This window comes from Lytechinus variegatus, chromosome 7 (assembly GCF_018143015.1).
Source record: "Lytechinus variegatus isolate NC3 chromosome 7, Lvar_3.0, whole genome shotgun sequence".
NCBI classification, from domain to species: domain Eukaryota; kingdom Metazoa; phylum Echinodermata; class Echinoidea; order Temnopleuroida; family Toxopneustidae; genus Lytechinus; species Lytechinus variegatus.
In genome coordinates, this window is record NC_054746.1 from 45327420 (window position 1) to 45348468 (window position 21049).

At 36.0% G+C, this 21049-nt stretch overlaps 1 protein-coding gene across 2 annotated transcripts in view; it reads left to right on the top strand.

Moving 5' to 3' along the window:
* LOC121419443 (midasin-like) overlaps window positions 1-21049 on the top strand; it is a 142468-nt gene that overhangs the window by 25732 nt on the left and 95687 nt on the right. For both annotated transcript variants that reach the window (XM_041613920.1, XM_041613921.1), the window contains exons 4-6: window positions 11801-12001; window positions 12254-12448; window positions 13619-13774. In XM_041613920.1, coding sequence (XP_041469854.1) covers window positions 11801-12001; window positions 12254-12448; window positions 13619-13774 — 552 coding nt within the window. The remainder of the gene's footprint in view (window positions 1-11800; window positions 12002-12253; window positions 12449-13618; window positions 13775-21049) is intronic.

Sequence of the window (21049 nt, forward strand, 5' to 3'; positions counted from 1 at the left end):
AACCCAGTGTTAAGTACATATCAGAACGATGTGCATGCATAAACTGAGTTTATCGCCTTACTGGACAAATGGCGTGCCATAGTACGTTCAGTTCGTTTTTGTGCGAAACCGATGCAATAGACACTGTGTACAACTCTGTTGTTGATGTGTACATAGTGAGCAGTATACCATGTGTTCAGAATGACTTATCTTGAAATTTTCTGTTGTGACCTATGTCGTATTTGGTATCACTGGAAAGAGTATTCCAATGCGGTGACATTGATACCACTTTTATTTGTGAGCAGGCAATAGACCGGAAGTAAATGCCATATAAAGAAAGACATTAAAAATGAAGGTTTTGCACAATAATTTGAAGCTGACGTCAGATTTTTGTCAGTTTCTGTTACAAAAGGTTGACGAACGGTTGAAGTATATATCAATACTCATATCAGCCAAGTTAGAAAGAATAAGCTTCAATAATAAGGAAATAAGAGCAAGTTGAAGTTGTGCTGGCATTAAAGTGCATTTTGGGGTATTTTGCTGATTTTCGGGAGCATTTTTCAGATATTTCGTCAGTTGTAAGGTATATATTTTTTTAATGGCATGAAAGGGCATATCTTGAATATTCTAAATTCAAAAAAGGGTACGGGTTTGGCCACGCATGACGCAATGAGGAGCATTCAAAGGTAAGCGTTTTGAAAGTTTAGAGGGCGCTATTTTGATGACGGAAGATCAATGACGCGTGAAAACTCAGTAGCTTGTATGTTATGATACCGTAATCAATTCCTGAAATAATGAGTTCAAAATGAATCAAAACAAGAAAGTTATGGCCATTTTACGATTTTTTTACTTTACATTTCAATAAATATGACGTTTTTGAAGGAAGGCTATTTCGGATTTGAATTTAGGGCATGAAGATGGCATTTTGAAGGTCAAGTTATGCGTCGCAGATGATAGAGCAACTCTTGAACTATCTATAGCAATTTGTTAGAAGTCTGTAGCATGCAGGATAATTGAGATATGAAAGAATGAAGAATGGTATGCAAATGGACTTGAAATTTACAAAATGGCGCCTGGATGGTCATGCATGAGTGATTTTGGATAATGGAAGACGAGAGGCACAACTAGGGATGCTGGACAACATGTCTACCAAATTTGGATGAATTTGGATGGGGGACGGAGTCAGGGTAGAGCTAACAAAATCATGTATTAAACAAATGGGATTTTGGTGGAAGAAGAAGAAGAAGAAGTAGATTACGGAATAGGAATATGGAACAAGAACAATGCATTGTCGCCATTGGGCGTCAATGCAAAGAAGATTACGGAATAGGAATATGGAACAAGAACAATGCATTGTCGCCATTGGGTGTCAATGCAACAACAACAAGAAGATAATAAATGGATCCTTAGATCCTGACTGAGAGTGCTAGGTGTCCTATTTATCATGCAGAAACAACTACAGGAGTATAATGAAGATATGGTCATGTGTCATGAGGTCGCCCCCTTTTGCGTTACATGGTGATTTTTGCTTTCGCGATGCACTTTCAACTTTAAAAACATTTATCTGACAAAGTATACACCCTATGATAGCAAAAGTATACATTTTCTGAAAGGAAATTGCACAAGGAATCCAAATCTGCACTAAAAAATAGCATTAGGTGTAAGGCAACAGTTTTACATGGACTCGAATAGGGAATTTCTGATATTTTTTTAATCTCATGGTCTTTGTCATAAAATTTTGTGTAGTCCCCCTATGACAAAAATAATGCTATATTATGACAGAACACATTCAGACCTTTCTAACCATATATAATTGTGTAGGGTTCATGTTCAATTAGTGATCTGAAAATTGACCCCGACTTTAGCCAAAAAAAATCATGCGTTTCAGGAATCGTATACTATATATCTGGTGTTATAATGCTTGCAATACCAACATTTCTTGGGTTTTCTTTGCCTTGTACATCAGAATTTATAAGTTATTAACACTTTAAAAGGAATTGATGGTACAAATGTAAGTTACACAATTTGCTTACGGAGGCTCTTATTACAATGATCTGCCAAGTGATGATGACATGCAAGAGACAATGTCTATAGGTTCAGGAGTAAAGACTGAAACAAGTTTGCAGATGCTATATGTACAAACATACATATATTCATATGACTACTGCAGCTTCATCAAAGAAGTTTCTAAAGTAAAATTGCACACATTATATCCACATAGTCTGTGTTTGATAGTTTAAAGCCATGGCGGGTTTTGATGAGTTCAAAGCCAAAATATAGTATGCAGTCCTTTGGTATGATAGCATTTGAGGTAGGTTATGTCAATTTGACCATTTCACACAGACACCTATTGTTTAATGTCAGTGTGTGTATTTCGTGAAATATGTATACATGAATGTGTAATAAGACATCAGTGAAGATGTACAAACTTGGTGCTTTTAAGAAAATAATGCTAAACCTTCTAAAATTCGTAACACATTTTCTGGATGTTGAAGGTCATTGACCTTTGTCAGTTAATAATTTGGATGATTTGCCTTGATACTAAGCAGTATTTTCATCCCCTCAGAATTGCAGGAAGTGTTTTTTTTTTGTAATTGATGCAAGTTTAGTGCTAAACAATAACTGTCATTCAAATATGTGTCAATCTGGAAGAAATGTCAAAATTAAGACATTGCAAATTTATCAGATTTTTATGTTTCAACCTTATCACACAGGTCTATGACATGGCCAAACCTACTTTTCAATCATTAGACAGTAAAGTAAAGTATGTTAGCTTTAATTTTATACCAAGTTTATAGGTTAAAATATTGATGTTTTCCCAAAAATTGCACCAAAAATTGCGTTTTCCCATTGACTTTGTACAGGCGGCGCCGCTTCCGGGAGCGCCGCTTCCGGCACCACCCCTAATCACCTCTGGTGTCCTGACTTTTGAGAGCCATAACTCAAGTTCTATAAAGTCTACAGCAATGAAACTTTCCAGGCTATTGCCTTATTAATTCAGCTTTAAAATGATACTAAATTTGTTGGAATAGCCTCTATGATTTTGAAAATAATTAAGAATTACTATAGCACAAAGCCAAAATGTGTAACAGCACCACCCTTTTTGGGGGGCGAGCTCATGACGCATGACCAGCACAATATTCTTAGTACATGTACCTGTACCCCAATAAACCACATATTTTTGGAAAGTTTATGAGCTGATCTACACAAATATCGCTTTGTAGCGTGTTTGCTGTATGCATAGCAAAATATGGTCATTCAAAATCAAGACTTAAAAATCATGATTTTTATACACCTATGGGATGTATTATCATGCTTGGTGTCTGTCTGCCCGTCCGTTAACTTTTCCTTGTAAATGTGAAAACTTCAGTTTTTTAAGCTCATATAATTTGGTGTGTATATATATTTATTTCTCGAATCAAATGTTTAATTGTATTATTTATTTTATCTTGTACATACATTGTAACCATTGCAATTCAGTCTTTTGACTGAGAATGGATATTTTCAATAAAATCCTTCAATCAATCGATCAGTAATACTGGCATGGATCCCTGGAAGCCTATCGATTTTGAGGTCAAATGTCAAGATCCAGGGACAAGTTTTCATCTTACCCTTCTGCAGTCCTTGTCAACGCAATAACTTATGAGTTTACCTAGGCTCATATAATTTGGTGTTTATGATGCTATCGTGGATCTCAGAAAGCCTATCCATTTTGAGGCCCAAAGGTCAAGGTCACACTGACATGTTTTCATCTTACCCTTCTGCAGTCCTTGTAAACACGATAACGTCAGTTTAACCTCTAGAGGCTCATGTAATTTAGTATGTATGATACTAGCTTGGATCTCAAAGTCTATTGATTTTGAGGTCCTAAGGTCAAGGTGACACTGACATGTTTTCATCTTCCCTTTCTGCAGTCCTTGTAAACGCAATAACTTCAGTTTAACTTAACCTAGGCTCATATAATTTTAATAGTGTGTATGATACTAGCATTGATCCCAGAAAGCCTATCGATTTTGAGGTCAAAAGGTGAAGGTCACACTGACATGTTTTCATCTTACCCTTCTGCAGTCCTTGTAAATGCGATAACTTCAGTTTACCTTAAGCTAGGCTCATAATTTTGTGGATCCCAGGAATTCTATTGATTTTGAGGTCAGAAGGTCAAAGGTGAAGTCGCCACTTTCCACTTTTCTTGCTTGACTAATTTCCATTTTCTGTGTTACAGGCGGGCATATGTGCTCTCTTAGCGACACTCTTGGTTTAACTTAACCCTATCTAGGCCAGGGTATTTGGGGAGTTCATATGGCGGGGGCCTCCCAGGCCCCCCCTTGAGATCTCGGCCGTCAACCGGGTGATCGTGCCGAAAATTGGCACAGGGGTTGTCTGGGACATAATCTACAAAATTGTTTAATAATATGTGATTTGTAACGCGCCAAATCCACCCGGCAGAGTGCCCAATTGATTTCACGCAAATTGCTATTAAGTGATTATGCTAATTTATGCATAATTAGTATGCGAAATCTTACTTTTTCCTCTAAATCCTTAAATAAAGCTCCAAATGTTCTAATTTTTGTCTCACCTGCATAGCAGAGTGAGACTATAGGCGCCACTTTTCCGGCGGCGTCAACATCAAATCTTAACCTGAGGTTAAGTTTTTGAAATGACATAACTTAAAAAGTATATGGACCTAGTTCATGAAACTTGGCCATAATGTTAATCAAGTATTACTGAACATCTTATTTGAGTTTCATGTCACATGACCAAGGTCAAAGTCATTTAGGGTCAATGAACTTAGACCATGTTGGGGGAATCAACATCAAAATCTTAACCTGAGGTTAAGTTATTGAAATGTCATCATAACTTAGGAAATATATGGACCTAGGTCATTAAAATTGGACATAAGGTTGATCAAGTATCACCAAAGATCCTGCATGAGTTTCATGTCACATGACCAAAGTCAAAGGTCGTTTGGGGTCAATAAACTTTGGCCGATTCGGGGGTATCTATTGAATTACAATCAAAACTTTAAAAGTTTTTGGATCTGATTCATGAAACTTGGACGTAATAGTAATCAAGTATCACTCAACATCCTGTGCAAGTTTCAGGTCACATGATCAAGGTCAAAGGTCATTTAGGGTCAATAAACTTTGGCCGAATTGGGGGTATTTGTTGAATTACCATCGTAACTTTGAAAGTATGTTGGTCTAGTTCACAAAACTTGGACATAAGAGTAATCAAGTATCCCTGAACATCCTGTGTGCATTCTAGGTCACATGACCAAGGTCAAAGGTCAATTATCTTTGGCCATAATGGGGGTATCTGTTGAATTACCATCATAACTTTGCAAGTTTATTGATCTGACTTTTGAAACTTGGACAGAAGAGTAATCAAGTATCACTGAATATCCTGTGCAAGTTTCAGGTCACATGATCAAGGTCAAAGGTCATGTGAGGTCAATGAATTTTGGCAACATTGGGGGTATTTGTTGAATTACCATCCTATCTCTGTAAGTGTATTGGTCAAGTTCATAAAACGTAGAAATAAGGGTAACCAAGTATCACTGAACATCTTATGCGAGTTATAGTAGTTTTCAAAGTCAGCAATGCTGCTATGTTGAATCGCGTGATGCAGGTGAGACGGCCAGAGGCATTCCACTTGTTTGTATAGAAACTCTTTGTAGTGTTCTTTAACAAGTGTACATGAACAAAATTGCAATATCAAATCATTTTCTTATGTGTATTATATTGCTTTTTGCAATTTCTTATATATTTTTTGTACCTTTTGTTTTTCATTGTTTTTTTAATGAAGTTTTTGGGGACTCTTCTGAGATCACAAAAAGCATAAAAATATAAATTTAGACCAGCAACACTAAAAATAATCATACATTTATGATTTTTGGTTGAAAACACAATTTGCATTGACTTTGTACACAAAATCATGTTTTTTGAGTAATTTTTGGTCTGACATGCACTTACATAATGTTGAGTAATTTTGGAACCACGTACTTGGGTGATGCAAAATTGGACTCAAAAGTTGTGCAAGACTTGAAAGTAAAAAGTTGGCGAACAGCGTGGTAAAAAAATTTGAGCAGCAAAAATATTGCACAAGGTGTTGAGGGGGGGCAGGCCTCTACAAAATTTTTTTTCGTCACTTGCCCTGTTGGGCAAGTGATGAAAAAATTTGCTTGCCCGATAGAAAAAACTGCTTGCCCAATTTTTTAAATAATTTTTTCATTATGACGGCACTACTCTTATTTTTATTAAGGTATACAAAATAACAATTGAGAATCATGTCCAGTATAAAAGAACACACATTGAAAAGGATATTTTCAGCAACGTAGGCCTAAGTCTTTACGTTTATTTTGGAGAAAAAAATAGATGTTTTATTTATTTAAAAAACCCTTCAACAAAAGTTGCTAAAATTTCATATTTTGCATCTTTAAATCCATGAAATGGCTTCCTGCGTACCATATTTCCTTAGAATTGCTTTCATTTACTGTAGTTGGAAAAGTAAGAAAGCCAGTGAAAAATGTTCAGCTCTTTGACTCGGAAAAAATTATTTTATCATCAAAAGTGGAGTGGCTAAAATTTCACATTTTGCATCTTTAAATCCATGAAATGGTAATTTATTTTCCATATTTCCTTGATTTAAAAAAAAAATTAGTTGGAAACCATCAAGTCTTTTCTTCATCATTTTATGATGTTCCACTCGGTTAATAATTTTATCTACATGTTTTCACATGCTACTTTTTTTATTTTGAGGAATACCTGTTCACTTATTAATGAATTATTACTAACATTGTTTAATATTGTATGATTTTTAAGTAATTTTTTTTCACTATGCTTAGAATCTTGGGTGTGTGTGTGTGTGTGTGGGTGGGTGTTTGTGTGGGTGTGACTGTGAGTTGAACTTTGATATAAATGAATTCAATATCTAATTTCTACTTCGCCTATTCTAGTACAATAACCTGTACTCGGCCATGTAATAAAGGCCCACATACCCTAACTTTTCCTGAAGTTCTTTGAAAACGCAGACTTCTACGAAAATTGCATTTCTCTATTGGGAAGTCTAAATTTGGTGAGAATGTATTCATTAATAACTTAAATATACATGACAATGAAGAAATCATCAAACTTTATTGGAAGTTTTGAATAATATACCCGAAATGTAAACTCTGTCTGAAACAGAAAATCACCATCATTGAGGCCTTTACTGAGCGAATTGTCCCCCAGAGCTCTGGCAGAGAGACAGAGCTCAGACTGGCTAGCTATAGTATGCGCACGTGTGTGAGCCTCCCGCCGGCCTTGTAAAATATACACAACAAAAAAAGTAAGTCCCCCCCTAAACAAACATCAATAATTTCCGAACCAATGCGAGTTTTTGATATATTTTTACATGAGCGTGTAGGTAATTTTATAAGCTACCCTATGAGTAATTGTTGTGGATGTATCTTACGTCATGCTTCAGTGAGCACCGTCAGAAGGCAAAAATGTCACTTTGCAAAAGTCACAAGCAAAATATCACGACTTTGATTCCATTGTATAGGAACTAATTCGACATTCTCATCATGAAAACTAGTCAGAAGGCTTGGAAAGGGTACTTTCTAAAAGACGATACAACTTTTTAAGCTAAATTTCACGGTTGAATAAACTCAAGTCCAAATTTGCTATAATTGGATTTTTACACATTTCTTTCAATGAAAAATGCTAGAATATGATGACAGTTATTTTTGGGAAGACTATCTCCAACAATATTCACCGTTTCACGGTTCAATGAACATTTAATGGAAACAAAAAATGCGATTTTCAAATATCGTAGGCAAGTATTGCTTCATTTTTCTAACTGAAAATGATCTTTTCTCAACTTTTTGTTATGTTCATGACCAATCAACATGCTTCAATGATTCAAAAGTGTCAAATTAAATATTTACGCTTGAATGAACATGAGGAATGTGATTAGCTCTTTTTTACGTTATTGGAAAAACTGCAATTTGTAACTATGGATATCTGTCACACAACTCCTTTCACAGTTCATTTGATTTGATTTTTATGAAAATCCCGATGTTTAATGCATCAGTGAGCACACAATATTCGAAAATTATGCAAATGAGAAGAAAGTTCAAGGCCTTGGCCCCGCTCTGTACCGAATCGAATGGTTATTTTGGTGTGCGCACATTTTGGATAGTGTTACTCTGAAGCCATGTGCGAAGTTTCATGAAATAACTGTTGGCAGAAGTAACAAAAACCGTCCATGAAACAAACCCTCATTTCATATTTGTTAAAATTTTGACTTCCTCTCTCATAGACTTGTGTACATTATGGGTGCATATGTTTAAGCATACGTAAACCCCTTATTCAATATGGTGGAACTTTTTTTCAAGACTGTCTTTAGCAATGTCGTTTGGCAGTAATGTTTATCAACCTATGGGCAGAATTCTGTGCAAAAATGAAATCGATTTGTTTGTTTATGGATGAGTGAGCACGCATCAAAGTGGGAAAATTGGTATTTTCAATGTCACAGACTCATTTTAAAGGGTAATAAAGTGAATATTGGGGGCAAATTTGGTTTGAAAGGTGTCTTTAATTGCTGTTGTTTTTATCATCCATCATTTCTATCACCAAACACTTTCCGAACTTTAGCCATTTCATGGTTGAGCGAGCACATTCGAAAATTTAGGAATGAATACTCTTTATACTGCATAAATGTATTCTTTTCCTAACAATTTCTCAGGATCAGTTGAATGTATGGACAGATCAGTGGTGGATCCAGAATTTTAAATGGGGGAGGGGCCTATAATCGGGGAGCCATCAACATTTTCAAATTTTAACATGATCTAACAAGTTGTAAAAGATAATACCCCCAAAACCCTATGATGACACGTCACTATACAGGGGCCGCAGAGCAGTTTTCAAAGTGGGGGGGGAGGCTGACCATGCCAAAAATCACAATCGTATTACATTTTTGTACTTGCTTATGGAAAAAAGTGGGGGGGGGGGCTGAAGCCCAGCCCCCCCCCTCCCCGCTTCCGCGGCCCCTGCAATACATCGTGCTCACTCAACCATGAACATACGATATCAAAATTTGGTCTGAAATGGTTAAATGATGGATAGTAAAACAGCATAACATTATAAAGTTCACCTAAAAACAATTTTTGCCCAACTTTGTATTTGCACAATCTGAAAAACGACTCTTGTGACTTTCAAAAATGGTCATTTTTAATTCAATCTTTAATTACTCATGCATGACTCAACCGATCAATCTCATTTTTTCCCAGGAGCTGCTTCATGAGTGTATAAAACCACCCATGAAATATCATATCTCAAAATAATTCGGTTCAAAAGTTACAGCACTTTGATTTAGGGGGGACTTACTTTTTTGTTGTGTATAGATGGAGCTTTGTTTGATGATTTATTGTCTGATATTTACCTCATCCCCTCAAAAAGGGAAACAAATGAATTTTAAGTTATAAATAACAAATACGTGAAGTTATTTTGGATGTTAATAGGCCGTTTTGAAAAGCAAAGCCGAATGACAACTCACCAATGCGTGGTTACTAGACTGTGATTTATTTCCTGTGTAATTCTAATTATTTTATCACAGAATTGTGATATCGGAAGGGGGAAAATGTGCATTAGAAATTGCACATGGTGGTAGTCATAATGGACCCCTATACTACATTCAACTTTTTCCCGGCCATTGCGTTGATTTTTTCATACCTGGTACCATGTATGGAAATACGTGGTACAGAAAAAATAACGCAATTTCGGAATTCGAAACTGCGCTATTCACTATTTTTTAAGGCTTATTCATGATTTTGAGTGTGGATTTTTGATGATTTATGGAAAAGCGAGGTACGGTACAGAAAAAAAGACGCAACAACCACTTGCCCGATTGGGCAATTGACTTAGAGAAGTGCTTGCCCGCACGTCATTTCACTTGCCCCGGGCAAGCGGGCAAGCGGGTTTGTCGCGCCCTGGGGGGAAGCCTATTGATTTCAAGGTCAAAAGGTCCAAGGTCAAGATCATAGTGACATGTTTTCAACTTACCTTCTTAAGTTCTTTTTAACAGGATGGCTTAAAGGAGAATGAAAACATTGGAACAAGATAGCTTGTGTGAAAACAGAAAAATCAAAGAAACAGATCAACGAAAGTTTGAGAAAAATTGAACAAATAATGAGAAAGTTATGAGCATTTGAATATTGCGATCACTAATGCTATGGAGATAGCAAATTGGCAATGCGACAATGTGATGTCACTTGTGAACAACTCTCCCCAGTACTTTAGTATATATTTTACTAGAATTGCCTCTTTTATCATATCTATCCATAAATCACATGTGTTCTTTCTACATGAGGGCATGTAATACATATTTTTTAAGAATACATCATGGATAAAGAGTTTGTATCATCATAAAAGAAAGCAAAATGAGACATTTTGAGGGTATTTCATAGTCCACCAAAGGGAAAGTTGTTCATCAGTGACATCACACATCCTTGTCGCATTGCCATTATGAGGATCTCCATAGCATTAGTGATTGCAATATTCAAATGCTCATAACTTTCTTACTATTTGTCCGATTTTTATCAAACTTTCTTTATTCTTATACTTTGATTTTTCTGTTTCTACACAAGCCTATTTGTTCCAAAGGTTTCATTCCCCTTTAAGTTTAAGTTCGACCTGTTGGGCTATCATGCAAAAAATTATCATTATTTTTTAAAACTCTTTTCAAGCTACAGATTTCCTAAAAGTTTCTAAAATCCAATGATTAGAACTGAAGTTATTACATTTTTCATGGGGAAAAACCTCATTTTCTGCAATTTAATGATAAAGCAATTGCTATAATAATTATGACACTTATTTTAAAGTCCCATGTGTTTTACATACATGTAGTAAAACTGTGGGCTGTTTTCAGATATTTTATTATGCATTTTGAGTTGGAATGTTGAAATAAAACACGTTGCATGAAGTACACACATGAAACTAGTTCAGGAGACAAAAAAATGAAATCCTTACTAAAAAGTGTTTAGGGCACCTGGCACCGTAAAGGGATGGTCCGGGCTAAAAATATTTATATCTAAATAAATAGAGTAAAATTCACAGAGCAAAATACTGAAAATTGCATTGAAATCAGATAACAAGTAGCGAAGTTAATGAATTTTAAAATTTATCAATATTTTGTGAAAAATGTATGCACATCATCATGAATATTCATTAGATTGGCTGATGATGTCACATCTCCATTTCCCCTTTTCTTATGTTATTACATGAAATCATAAATGTTTCATTTTTTCATACATGTGTATGTGTCTTCATTATGATGAAATAAGTTGCAGCAATAAATAACTCATGCACTTCATCAGTTTTCAATCAAATTGTTTTAGTTCTTGGTAAAAATTTTTTGAATAAACCTAATTTCATGTAATAAAATACAAAAGGACAAGTGGGGATATGACATCATCAGCCCACCTAATGAATATTCATAAAGACATGCCTCGTAGAACTGTTTCACCAGAATATTGCAAATCTTTAAAATTCAATAACTGTGTTGTTACTTGTTTGTAATTCGATTTTGATAAAATTTTCAGCATTTTGCTTCGTGAATTTTTCTCCATTTATTGAGATAGAAATATCTCCAGCCTGGACCATCCCTTTCATGATTTGTTGCACATGCACACATGACCTGGCAATTATTTTGACCTAGGCAAAATTATGACTGGCCGTGAATGGTTTTAAAAATATTAATAATTGCGCACATGTATCATTCAGCTAACTCACCTCATTCTAGATGAAATATTTTTTTGGAATTGTCCTTTTTCAATCAACAGGAAATAGAGGCAGACAAGAAACTAGCCAGTAGTACTGGATCTACTGTCACTAGTCCACCTTTGAGTACCTGTTCCTCAACATCTTCAACATCATCATTATCTCATCAATCGCCAACCCAGACCAACACCAATAGAAGTGCTAACTCATCTCCATCACCAGCTTCTCAACAAAGATTGCAGGGGAGATCTCTCTCACATCAGGTAGGAAGTCACATTTACCATTCACAATATTATTCTAGGGGAGGAGAAATCCCTGCTCCTTATAAGATTCTTGTTAATTGAATGATTACGTGTCCTTCTTTCAAAGTTAGCACTGCTGGGCCCCGTTGTATAAAAGTTACTATTATGGTAACTTTGCATAATACCAGTGAGATGCCAGAGACATTCCACTTGTTTACATGAATGGAGTTATTTTTCTTTTTTAATTTCCCCCTTGTTGAAACCTTTTATTAGAATTCATCAGGTCCTAAGCAGCAGGGTCAAAGGAGTGATACTGCTTCACCTTTGACTTTTACCAACCAGTCAACATCACCTCCTGACATAGCAGCAAGGCAGCAGCAGCTTCTTGAACAAAGGAGCAACTCATCTTCACCATTCTCAGAAGCAGGCAGCATAGGAGAAAAGATGGCTGAACCCAAACGCACTGTAGTAGGTGTCTTTTTAACTTCGAGCAGGGATTAAAATCCTCTAAGGGGTAGTATAATGAATTTTTTACAGGTACTGCCTATCATGCATTATAATTGTATTGATAAGCAAATGAGTTGTTTAAACCTTTAAAATGCCAACATATATGTATTATGAGAAGCATTAATATTTGCGTTGAAAATCATTGAATCACTACTATCACAAACATAATATCAAGTTGGAAAACTTGTTAGAATTAACATCCTGAGGCTTCAACCAATGGGAGCACTCAATAGGCATGCAATATAGAAGGATTTTGTTGAAAGCACGAGGTGTCTTCCAGTAAATGAACATGGTTTACAACTACAAAGAACCACATAACCTCAATCAATATGACATTGAAACGATCAAAAGATCCGTTTTCAGTGCATTCAAATTCAATATAGAATAATAGAAATATGCTAATGCGTTTTATATCGCCTGTCAGCTATAAGTAATACACCACCATTCAAGACAGAGTGCCCATGAAACGAATACATGCTAAGGTTATTATAATAAAGGCTAAAGCTTTGCTCGTAGTTATGAGAGGAGAGATTGTAGTTGTACTTGTTGGACATGAATCATTTCATCTCATAATCTTGCCCTTATTTCTCCAGACTGAGGTAAAATTCTTTTGAAACATCCATTTCTTCTTTGTATACTCCCATGGAGATTAAAAGAAAAATATCCTGAGCAATGCAATTGCTTCATCAACGTATACCATAGTTCAAACACCACCTTGCCTTCTTTCTGGACCGTGATTTGTTAGGGTGTAAGTGTGAGATGACATGAAAGTTCAATCACATTTTATAATGATTATTCTTTCAGAATAGTAATTTGCCAATTATTACAGAGGTAAGTTTTTATAGAATATCATTTGAGCCACCGCGAATGTGACTGTATCATTGCAAACTTTTATACACAATTCTATTCCATATGCTGTAAACATTTATAGCTGTTGCGATTTGTATTGAATGAGATGTATGCTTATCAAAAACTTGACTGAATAATAAATATTGACAAATCTCAGCAGTCTACTGTAAACTGATTGAATAGTAAATACTGACAAATCTCAGCAGTTTTCTATGTGTTCTGCCTTATTATATTTCATTGAAACATTTTTTAATGTAACATTTTGGTTCTGTCTCTTAATAGTCCAATCCATCTGCATCAGGTAGGGATCAGCCTAACTATGAATTCATCAACATTGAGCTTCAGAATACTGGGCGTGGTCTAGGTTTTGGTCTGGTAGGATCACATGGTATTGGAGTGGTTGTAAAGACCATTGTACCTGGAGGAGCAGCAGAACAGGTTAGCTTAGAGTCATTCCATAACATCGCAAACTTTGTTCAACCCTATTTAGTTTTTAGCTCATCCGACCCGAAGTGCCAGATGAGCTTATGCCGTGGCGTCAGTCGTCTGTCCACAATTTCAAACTGCTTCTTCGTCGTCATTTCAAGTCCGATTTTAATTCTGTTTGCTTTTTATGATAGCACTAGGTGGGGGATTCAAAACTTCTACACAGAATTTTGAAACTCAGTAAATATGCTAATTTATGCACATTTTTCAAAATTCACAAAAAATGCTTCTTCTTTATATATTTACCGATTTGGATTTTTTTCCTTCCATCTGGTAGAGGTTTATGAGGTTCACCAAAGATTGGGCAGAATGTTAAGGGGAAAGAAATGAGTGCGCGCATGATGACACAAATCCTGCAATGTGGCATCAATGATTGTCAGCGTATACAGAAATGTTAGAGCTAGATAGAGACGTGGGGAGGAGTGATTGTGGCAATTAAGAATGGATTATTTGAGACAGCATAGGTACAAAATTATAACTGGTGACAGAGGCTTTGATCGATTGTGGAGGGGGCGATCACCCTATGAAAATATCGGGGGGGGGGCATATCTATTTAATATGTGAATCAAAATTTAAAGCATGAAAAACACTCTAAGAATCATTAAACTTGACTTAGAAGTATTATCCAACATGCAACTTTTTTTTAACGATATGGTAAAAAGTAACCAAATAAACAATTTGTGAGCAAATAAACAACGATTTTTAAATAATCCAAGTTGGAGATTCATTTAAAGGGTATTTTTACAGGAAGAGAGCGGTGTTGGCTCAGTCGGTAACGCATCTGCCCGTCGAACCAAAGATCGTGGGTTCGAGTCCACCTCGGGCGGATGACTGAAGCCAGTGCGTTGTGTGTAAACGTCTCTCCCATGTTTCATAGATGCAGGCTATGTTACAATGGAAAACACTCCATCCCTTGGATAGGACGTTAAATGGAGGCTCCCTGTAGAAGAGAGTCACAAACTTTGTACGTTAAGAACCCACTGCACTATTCGTATAAGAGTAGGGGGAAACCCTGGTGCAGTGGTCCACCTGCATTCCCCCAATCAGTTATATCGTGAGGAGAGACCTGTGGGTCATAGTGATTCAGTTCGCTTTTTGCCTCCCAGGCACAGGTGATGCCAAACAAATAATAATAATAATAATTAAGGTATAGAAGGAAAATAAAGCTGGAAAAATGAAAGACGATAGTTATATGCATGTATTTTAGACGTTTGTGTTTTTAGCTAAAAGTGCAGCCATTGCCTTCCCCAACTTAATCCCTTCCTTAACGCAGTGTTAAATTTTTGTGTTATCTTTGAAATTTTTTTTGGCCAACACCATTTTCAGAAGACCAAAGTTTTGTTATCTTCCACCCTAACACCACGTAGAGGGGTTGCGCACTGTGTATTTCATGGTCATGTGCGGTGCTACCCCTTATGCCGCATGTTTTCCATGCTAACACGATTTTCAGAATACCAAATGTGTGAGCTAACACGGTATTTGTGCTAGCACGGTTTTCAGAATACCGCCCCTGGTGTACTCCGCAAACTTAATTTTGTTTAACTTGGACATTTAATTAAATTTCAATTCTCATAAAAACATAAAATGCAATCAATATACAACATATGACATAATATAAATACAAAGAATATGGGGGAGCCAGCAGAGGCTATTGGCCTTTCATAGCCTGGGCTCCAATTCTTTCAATATGAAAATCTTGCCAAATTAGGTATTGAATAGCATACTGTGAATAGAACACTATGAATTATAATTATTATTTTTCATTTGTTTGTTTGCATTAGTCCAGTGTCTTTGCACTGTATTTCAATGTTGTTATTTGTTTTTTACTCTTTCTTTATGTGTTATATTTATTTGTAATTAATTGTATCATGGTGGTGCCCCCACAAGTTTTTTTTAGCTTTCAGGGGCTCCCAATTACATGTTTTTAGCAAGATTTGTATATATGCAGATCAATGATATTAATTCAGAAGGTAAACCCCAAAATGAGGTATGCAACATTCATTCAGTTAACCTTAACAGGACTGGGCTATTTGAGATGTATTGGGGAAGGGGGGGGGCATGATGGCCCTCCTTCTGATCTCGGCCGCTGTTTGCGTGATCGCGCCAAACTTTGGCACACACATTCTTTACCACAAACTATAAGGCTTTATCAAAAAAAATTCTGAAAATAATTGTTATGTATACGCCCGCCTAGGCCCTAGATGGGACGTATTATGGTATTATGACGATAACTTCAGTTGACTCAACCTAGTCTAAAATGATTTGGTGTGTATGATACTAGCATGGATCCCATGAATCCTATTAGTCCTGTATAGGCCCCATAGAAAATTGACCAAACCTTGTTTTTTATATATACAATATTTTTTGATGATTTCTTGTCAATTCAAGGGTGCTGATAACGAATCTGGATGATGCCACTCGAGTAACATTGAGCATTTTCCGCAAATTGGCAAAATCCAATATGGCCGCTAAAATATGCAAATTACCCATGAAAATCATAGATCACATTGGCTGTGAAATGCATGAAATTGTGTGGCAGGAGTGAAATACAACCTTAAGAAATAATTTTTGACAAAATATTTATTTTCCTGATATTCAAAATGGCCGCCATAGGCCATTGTATACACTATTATGTACAATATGAATAAGGAAAACTAATTTTCACAAAAAGGAGCACTGAACTGCAAAATTCGCGATGTCTGAACGAAGTTATATATGCAAATGATCATTACTAATGAGATATATCCTTTATATGTCATATATGGGAACATTGCTGTATTTTGATGTCTGAAATATCCGCCACTGGCCCAAAGAGTATTATGTACAATGGCAATGCCCGGGGCCAAAAAAATGACAAGATTGAGCACTAAAATGCATATCATTAAGATAAACGAGTGGAATAATGACTAAAAACATCATTTTCAATATGTCATTTATGTGATAAATGCTGTATTTTGAAATTCAAAATGGCCGCCATAGCCCCTATATTCATCATGTACAATGCGAATGGAGCAACTAATTTTCACACGAGTAAAAAAACATGAAATGCATGTAATTGTGATCTACGAGTAAAAAATTGTCTGACAACATGTTTTATAGCAAGCCATATCATATCTTTTGTCATGCATGAGATAAATAATGTATTATGAAAATCAAAATGGCCCCTATATGCTCTATCAGTATTATCTACAGTGGCGTAACTACGGGGGGGGGGAGCCAACTCTCTCCTGCAATCGCCTGGCAAAAAAAAAACTGGGAAAAGGAGAAAAAGACGGAGAAAGGGAGAGAGAGGTAGTAGGGAAGAAAAAATTATTGTTCATTATGTTATATATCATAACATTTGACCAAGCAAAGCCAAATTCTGTTGAAATGATTTGTTTCCATTCATATTGTGCATAATACCGTAAGGGCTTGTAGCGGCCATTTTGACTAAAAAATAAAACGGTATTTATCACCTAACTGGCAGAATAAAGGATACATCTTAATAAAATTATGCTTTCAGACAATATTTTACTCATAGGTCACTATTACGTGCATTTATGGTGCTTACTCCTGTGAATATTGGTTTCCCACTTTGCATTGTACATAATAGGCCTACAGTTTATGTTGATGGCTGCCATTTTGAAAGTCAAAATACAGTATTTAACACAAACTTGAAACCTGAATGATATATTTCGTTAGAAAATAGGTTTTTAGACAGTATCCAATTAATTTATCACATATATATGCATTTTAGTGCTCATTCTTGTGATTTTTTTCCCCCATTTCCTCCATAATATAAAATATATAATAATCATTATATTGCCTGAATAAGGAAGGAAAAATTGGAGCTGAGCTTGTATGAGATATGGGAGGAAAGTAGAGGAAGAAACTATAATGTAACTATTCAAAAGAGCTGAGGGGAAAAATTCTACCAGCCTGTCTCACCAAATCAAGGGCAACATCACATGCACTACCACTAATGTTGTATATCTCATCACTTGCAGAGTTTGTAGGGTACAATACATTGGGGAAACCAAGACCACACTCAAGAAACGATTCTACGGGCACAGATCCACCATCAACACAGCAAAGCTGGACACTCCAGATGGCCGCCATTTTAACCTCCCCAACCACTCCATCACTGACATGATGCTACAGGGCATCGAATCTTTAGGTACCCGTCATGACTCGGTCCGTACTAGCAGAAAGAAGTTGTGGATGAGACAACTTCGCACCACCCAACCTCATGGCCTGAACATCCAAGAGGGGAACGACTGATTATTCTTTCCTATCCACTTTCAATTTATATATACATATAATTTTCCCCCTCAGCTCTTTTGAATAGTTACATTATAGTTTCTTCCTCTACTTTCCTCCCATATCTCATACAAGCTCAGCTCCAAATTTCCTTCCTTATTCAGGCAATATAATGATTATCATATATTTCATAATATATTTTTTTTTTCTCCACTCACCTCTTTTAGATTTACCACATATTCGTTTTTCCCTAGCCCACCAGAGGTGAAGGCGAGACTTAGGGATCCAAATGTCGTCCGTCCATCACAAACCTTTAAATGACACATAACTCCACAACCTAGCAGATTACAATATCAGTTACACCATATGTATATTTATATTTTTTCATATACATTTATTTTTTGGATATATTTATATACATATTACTTATAGATACATATTTACATTTACCTTCTTCTCTTATATGCTTTTCACACTGTACTTTTTGTCCTAAATTGGTGGGGCTAAGGGGGGGTCCTAGCCCCACCAATTTCCCGGGGTTAAGCTTAGCCCACTTCGTTTTCACACTACGTTTTAGCAAAGTGGGCTAGCACGGTAAATAGTACGGTACTATCTGGCCCTGCAAAAAAGCAGGGTTAGCCGGCTTATTGTGGTGCTAGCACCACATTTGCGGTGCTAAGAGATGCAGTGTGAAAAGAAACAGGGCTAAGGAAAGTGTGGCTAAGCATTAACCAATCACAGAAGTCGAATTTGCACGTTAATCACGCTCTGTGTGGTTAAACCATCAGTATTCATGAGCTGAGGGATAGTCCGGGGTTAAGGCATTAACCACGGTTGAGCAGATAGTATGGGGTTAAGAAAGACAGTTTGAATCGAAAAAAAGATAGTATGGGGTTAAGGAAGACAGTGTGAATCGAAAAAAAAGATAGTATGAGGTTAAGAATAGTCCGGGGTTAAGGATAGTATGGGGTTAAGGAAATGCAGTGTGAAAAGCATAATAGTTTGTTTAATGCTTTATCATATATACTTATGTCTTTTGCACATGATCAGTTGTTCCCCATTCTTTTCCTTTTTTCCCCACTCTTATGCACCAGTTCATTATGCCTTTCTTTGTAACCTGTTTGACCCACCTCTCACTAATTCTCTTGTAATTCATATCTTCCTCATACCCTCTATCACTGTTTTGTTCCAGATCCTGTTTGATGTTGCCTGCCTCATTACCTTAATTCCTCTTGGCTTGAGGTCTTTCATTGGCCCTACTTATACCCCTTTCATAAACCCAATTATGCGGCTAATAGCAGCATAATTTGGTCGTAAAATTGGAGGAGGACAAGAGTTATCCGCATTATTTTGATGCTGCTATTATCCGCATAATAGCAGCATCGGGACAAGATTTTGAGTTTATGAATGCATTTCCAAATAATACGGATAATTGCCATGGTGCGGTCACAAGTTCACCCTTTTCCAACACAACCGCATCGGAGGGGGCGTGTCCAGTTGTCATGACGATTATCCGCCTTTTTCAGGACGACGGGCGCTCGTAAAAATAATGCGGCTTATTTTCGGAGTTTGTGAATGCAATTTTTATTGAATTATCCGCATTACTCTTAGGCGGCTAATTGGAGGATAGGTTTATGAAAAGGGTATAACACTAATTCTCCTTTGTGTCTGGCTACTCCTTTTCTTTCATCCCCTTCACTAACCTGATTGGTCTTCTCTACTCACTAATGCCCCTTTTGTCTCCTTGTTTCTAGTGTTGCCTTGACGAAAATTCTGCTAGGATCGAAAGCTTAGGCCCCTTTTGACTTTCTAATTTACTCAATTGGCTCTCTTTTATTAGATAAGCAGTTTTCAGCAGCTTCTTTTTGCCAGTTATTTTTTTAGTCAGTATTCCACTCATTTAATCTTCATTATAAGCATTTTAATGATCTCTCTTGTGAATTTGTTGACCCCCATTGCCATTGCACGCAATACTGTTTGGGCCAGTGGCGGCTATTTTAGATATCAAAATACAGCAATGTTCCCATATATGACGTAATAAATGATATATCTTGTTAGTAATGATGATTTGCATATATAACTTTGTTCATACATTGCGATTTTTTGCTGTTTAGTGTCCCAAAGGACATGAAAATAGGGAAAATTATTCCAGTATTTAAAAAAGGGGACTTGCATATATTTTCAAATTATAGACCTATTACTTTACTCCCTAGTATTTCCAAAATCTTAGAAAAGTTAATGTACAATAGGCTTATACAGCACATTGATAAAAATAATCTATTAAATAATTCACAATACGGTTTTAGATAAAATTACTCATGTGAGCTTGCACTTATCGACCTTAATGATCATCTCCTAAATAATATGGCTAATAATCTACATTCAATCGGTATTTTTCTTGATTTAAGCAAAGCCTTTGATGTTATCAACCACAATATTTTACTTAGCAAACTATTTCATTTTGGTATTCGTGGCATTGCCCTTGAATGGTTTAAAGATTATTTAACTGATCGTTTTCATTATACTGTTTAAAATAATGCTGTTTCTCATCATGAGAGGGTCCATTGTGGAGTCCCCAGGGCTCCACACTGGGCCTGCTCTTATTCTTGATATATATCAATGATTTATGTAATGTTTCTCATTTTTTTCATTTTGTCCTTTTTGCCGATGATAAAAATTTAGTTCCGTCCAACTGTGATTTTAATTTACTTATTAAGAATACAAATGAAGAATTAATTAAGATTATAAACTGGTTCCATGCTAATGAATTAGTAATCAATTATGAAAAGACAACTGTTATGTATATTAGTAAAGAACATATTAAACATGATATTTCAGATGTTAAAATATTTATGAATCAAATCCTCTTGAATTGTTAAAAAAAAAACAAGTTTCTCGGTATCACTTTAGATGATACACTGTCATACAACAGCCACCGTTCTATTTTAGCCAACAAAATCTAAAAAGATATTGGTATTCTTTTTAAAC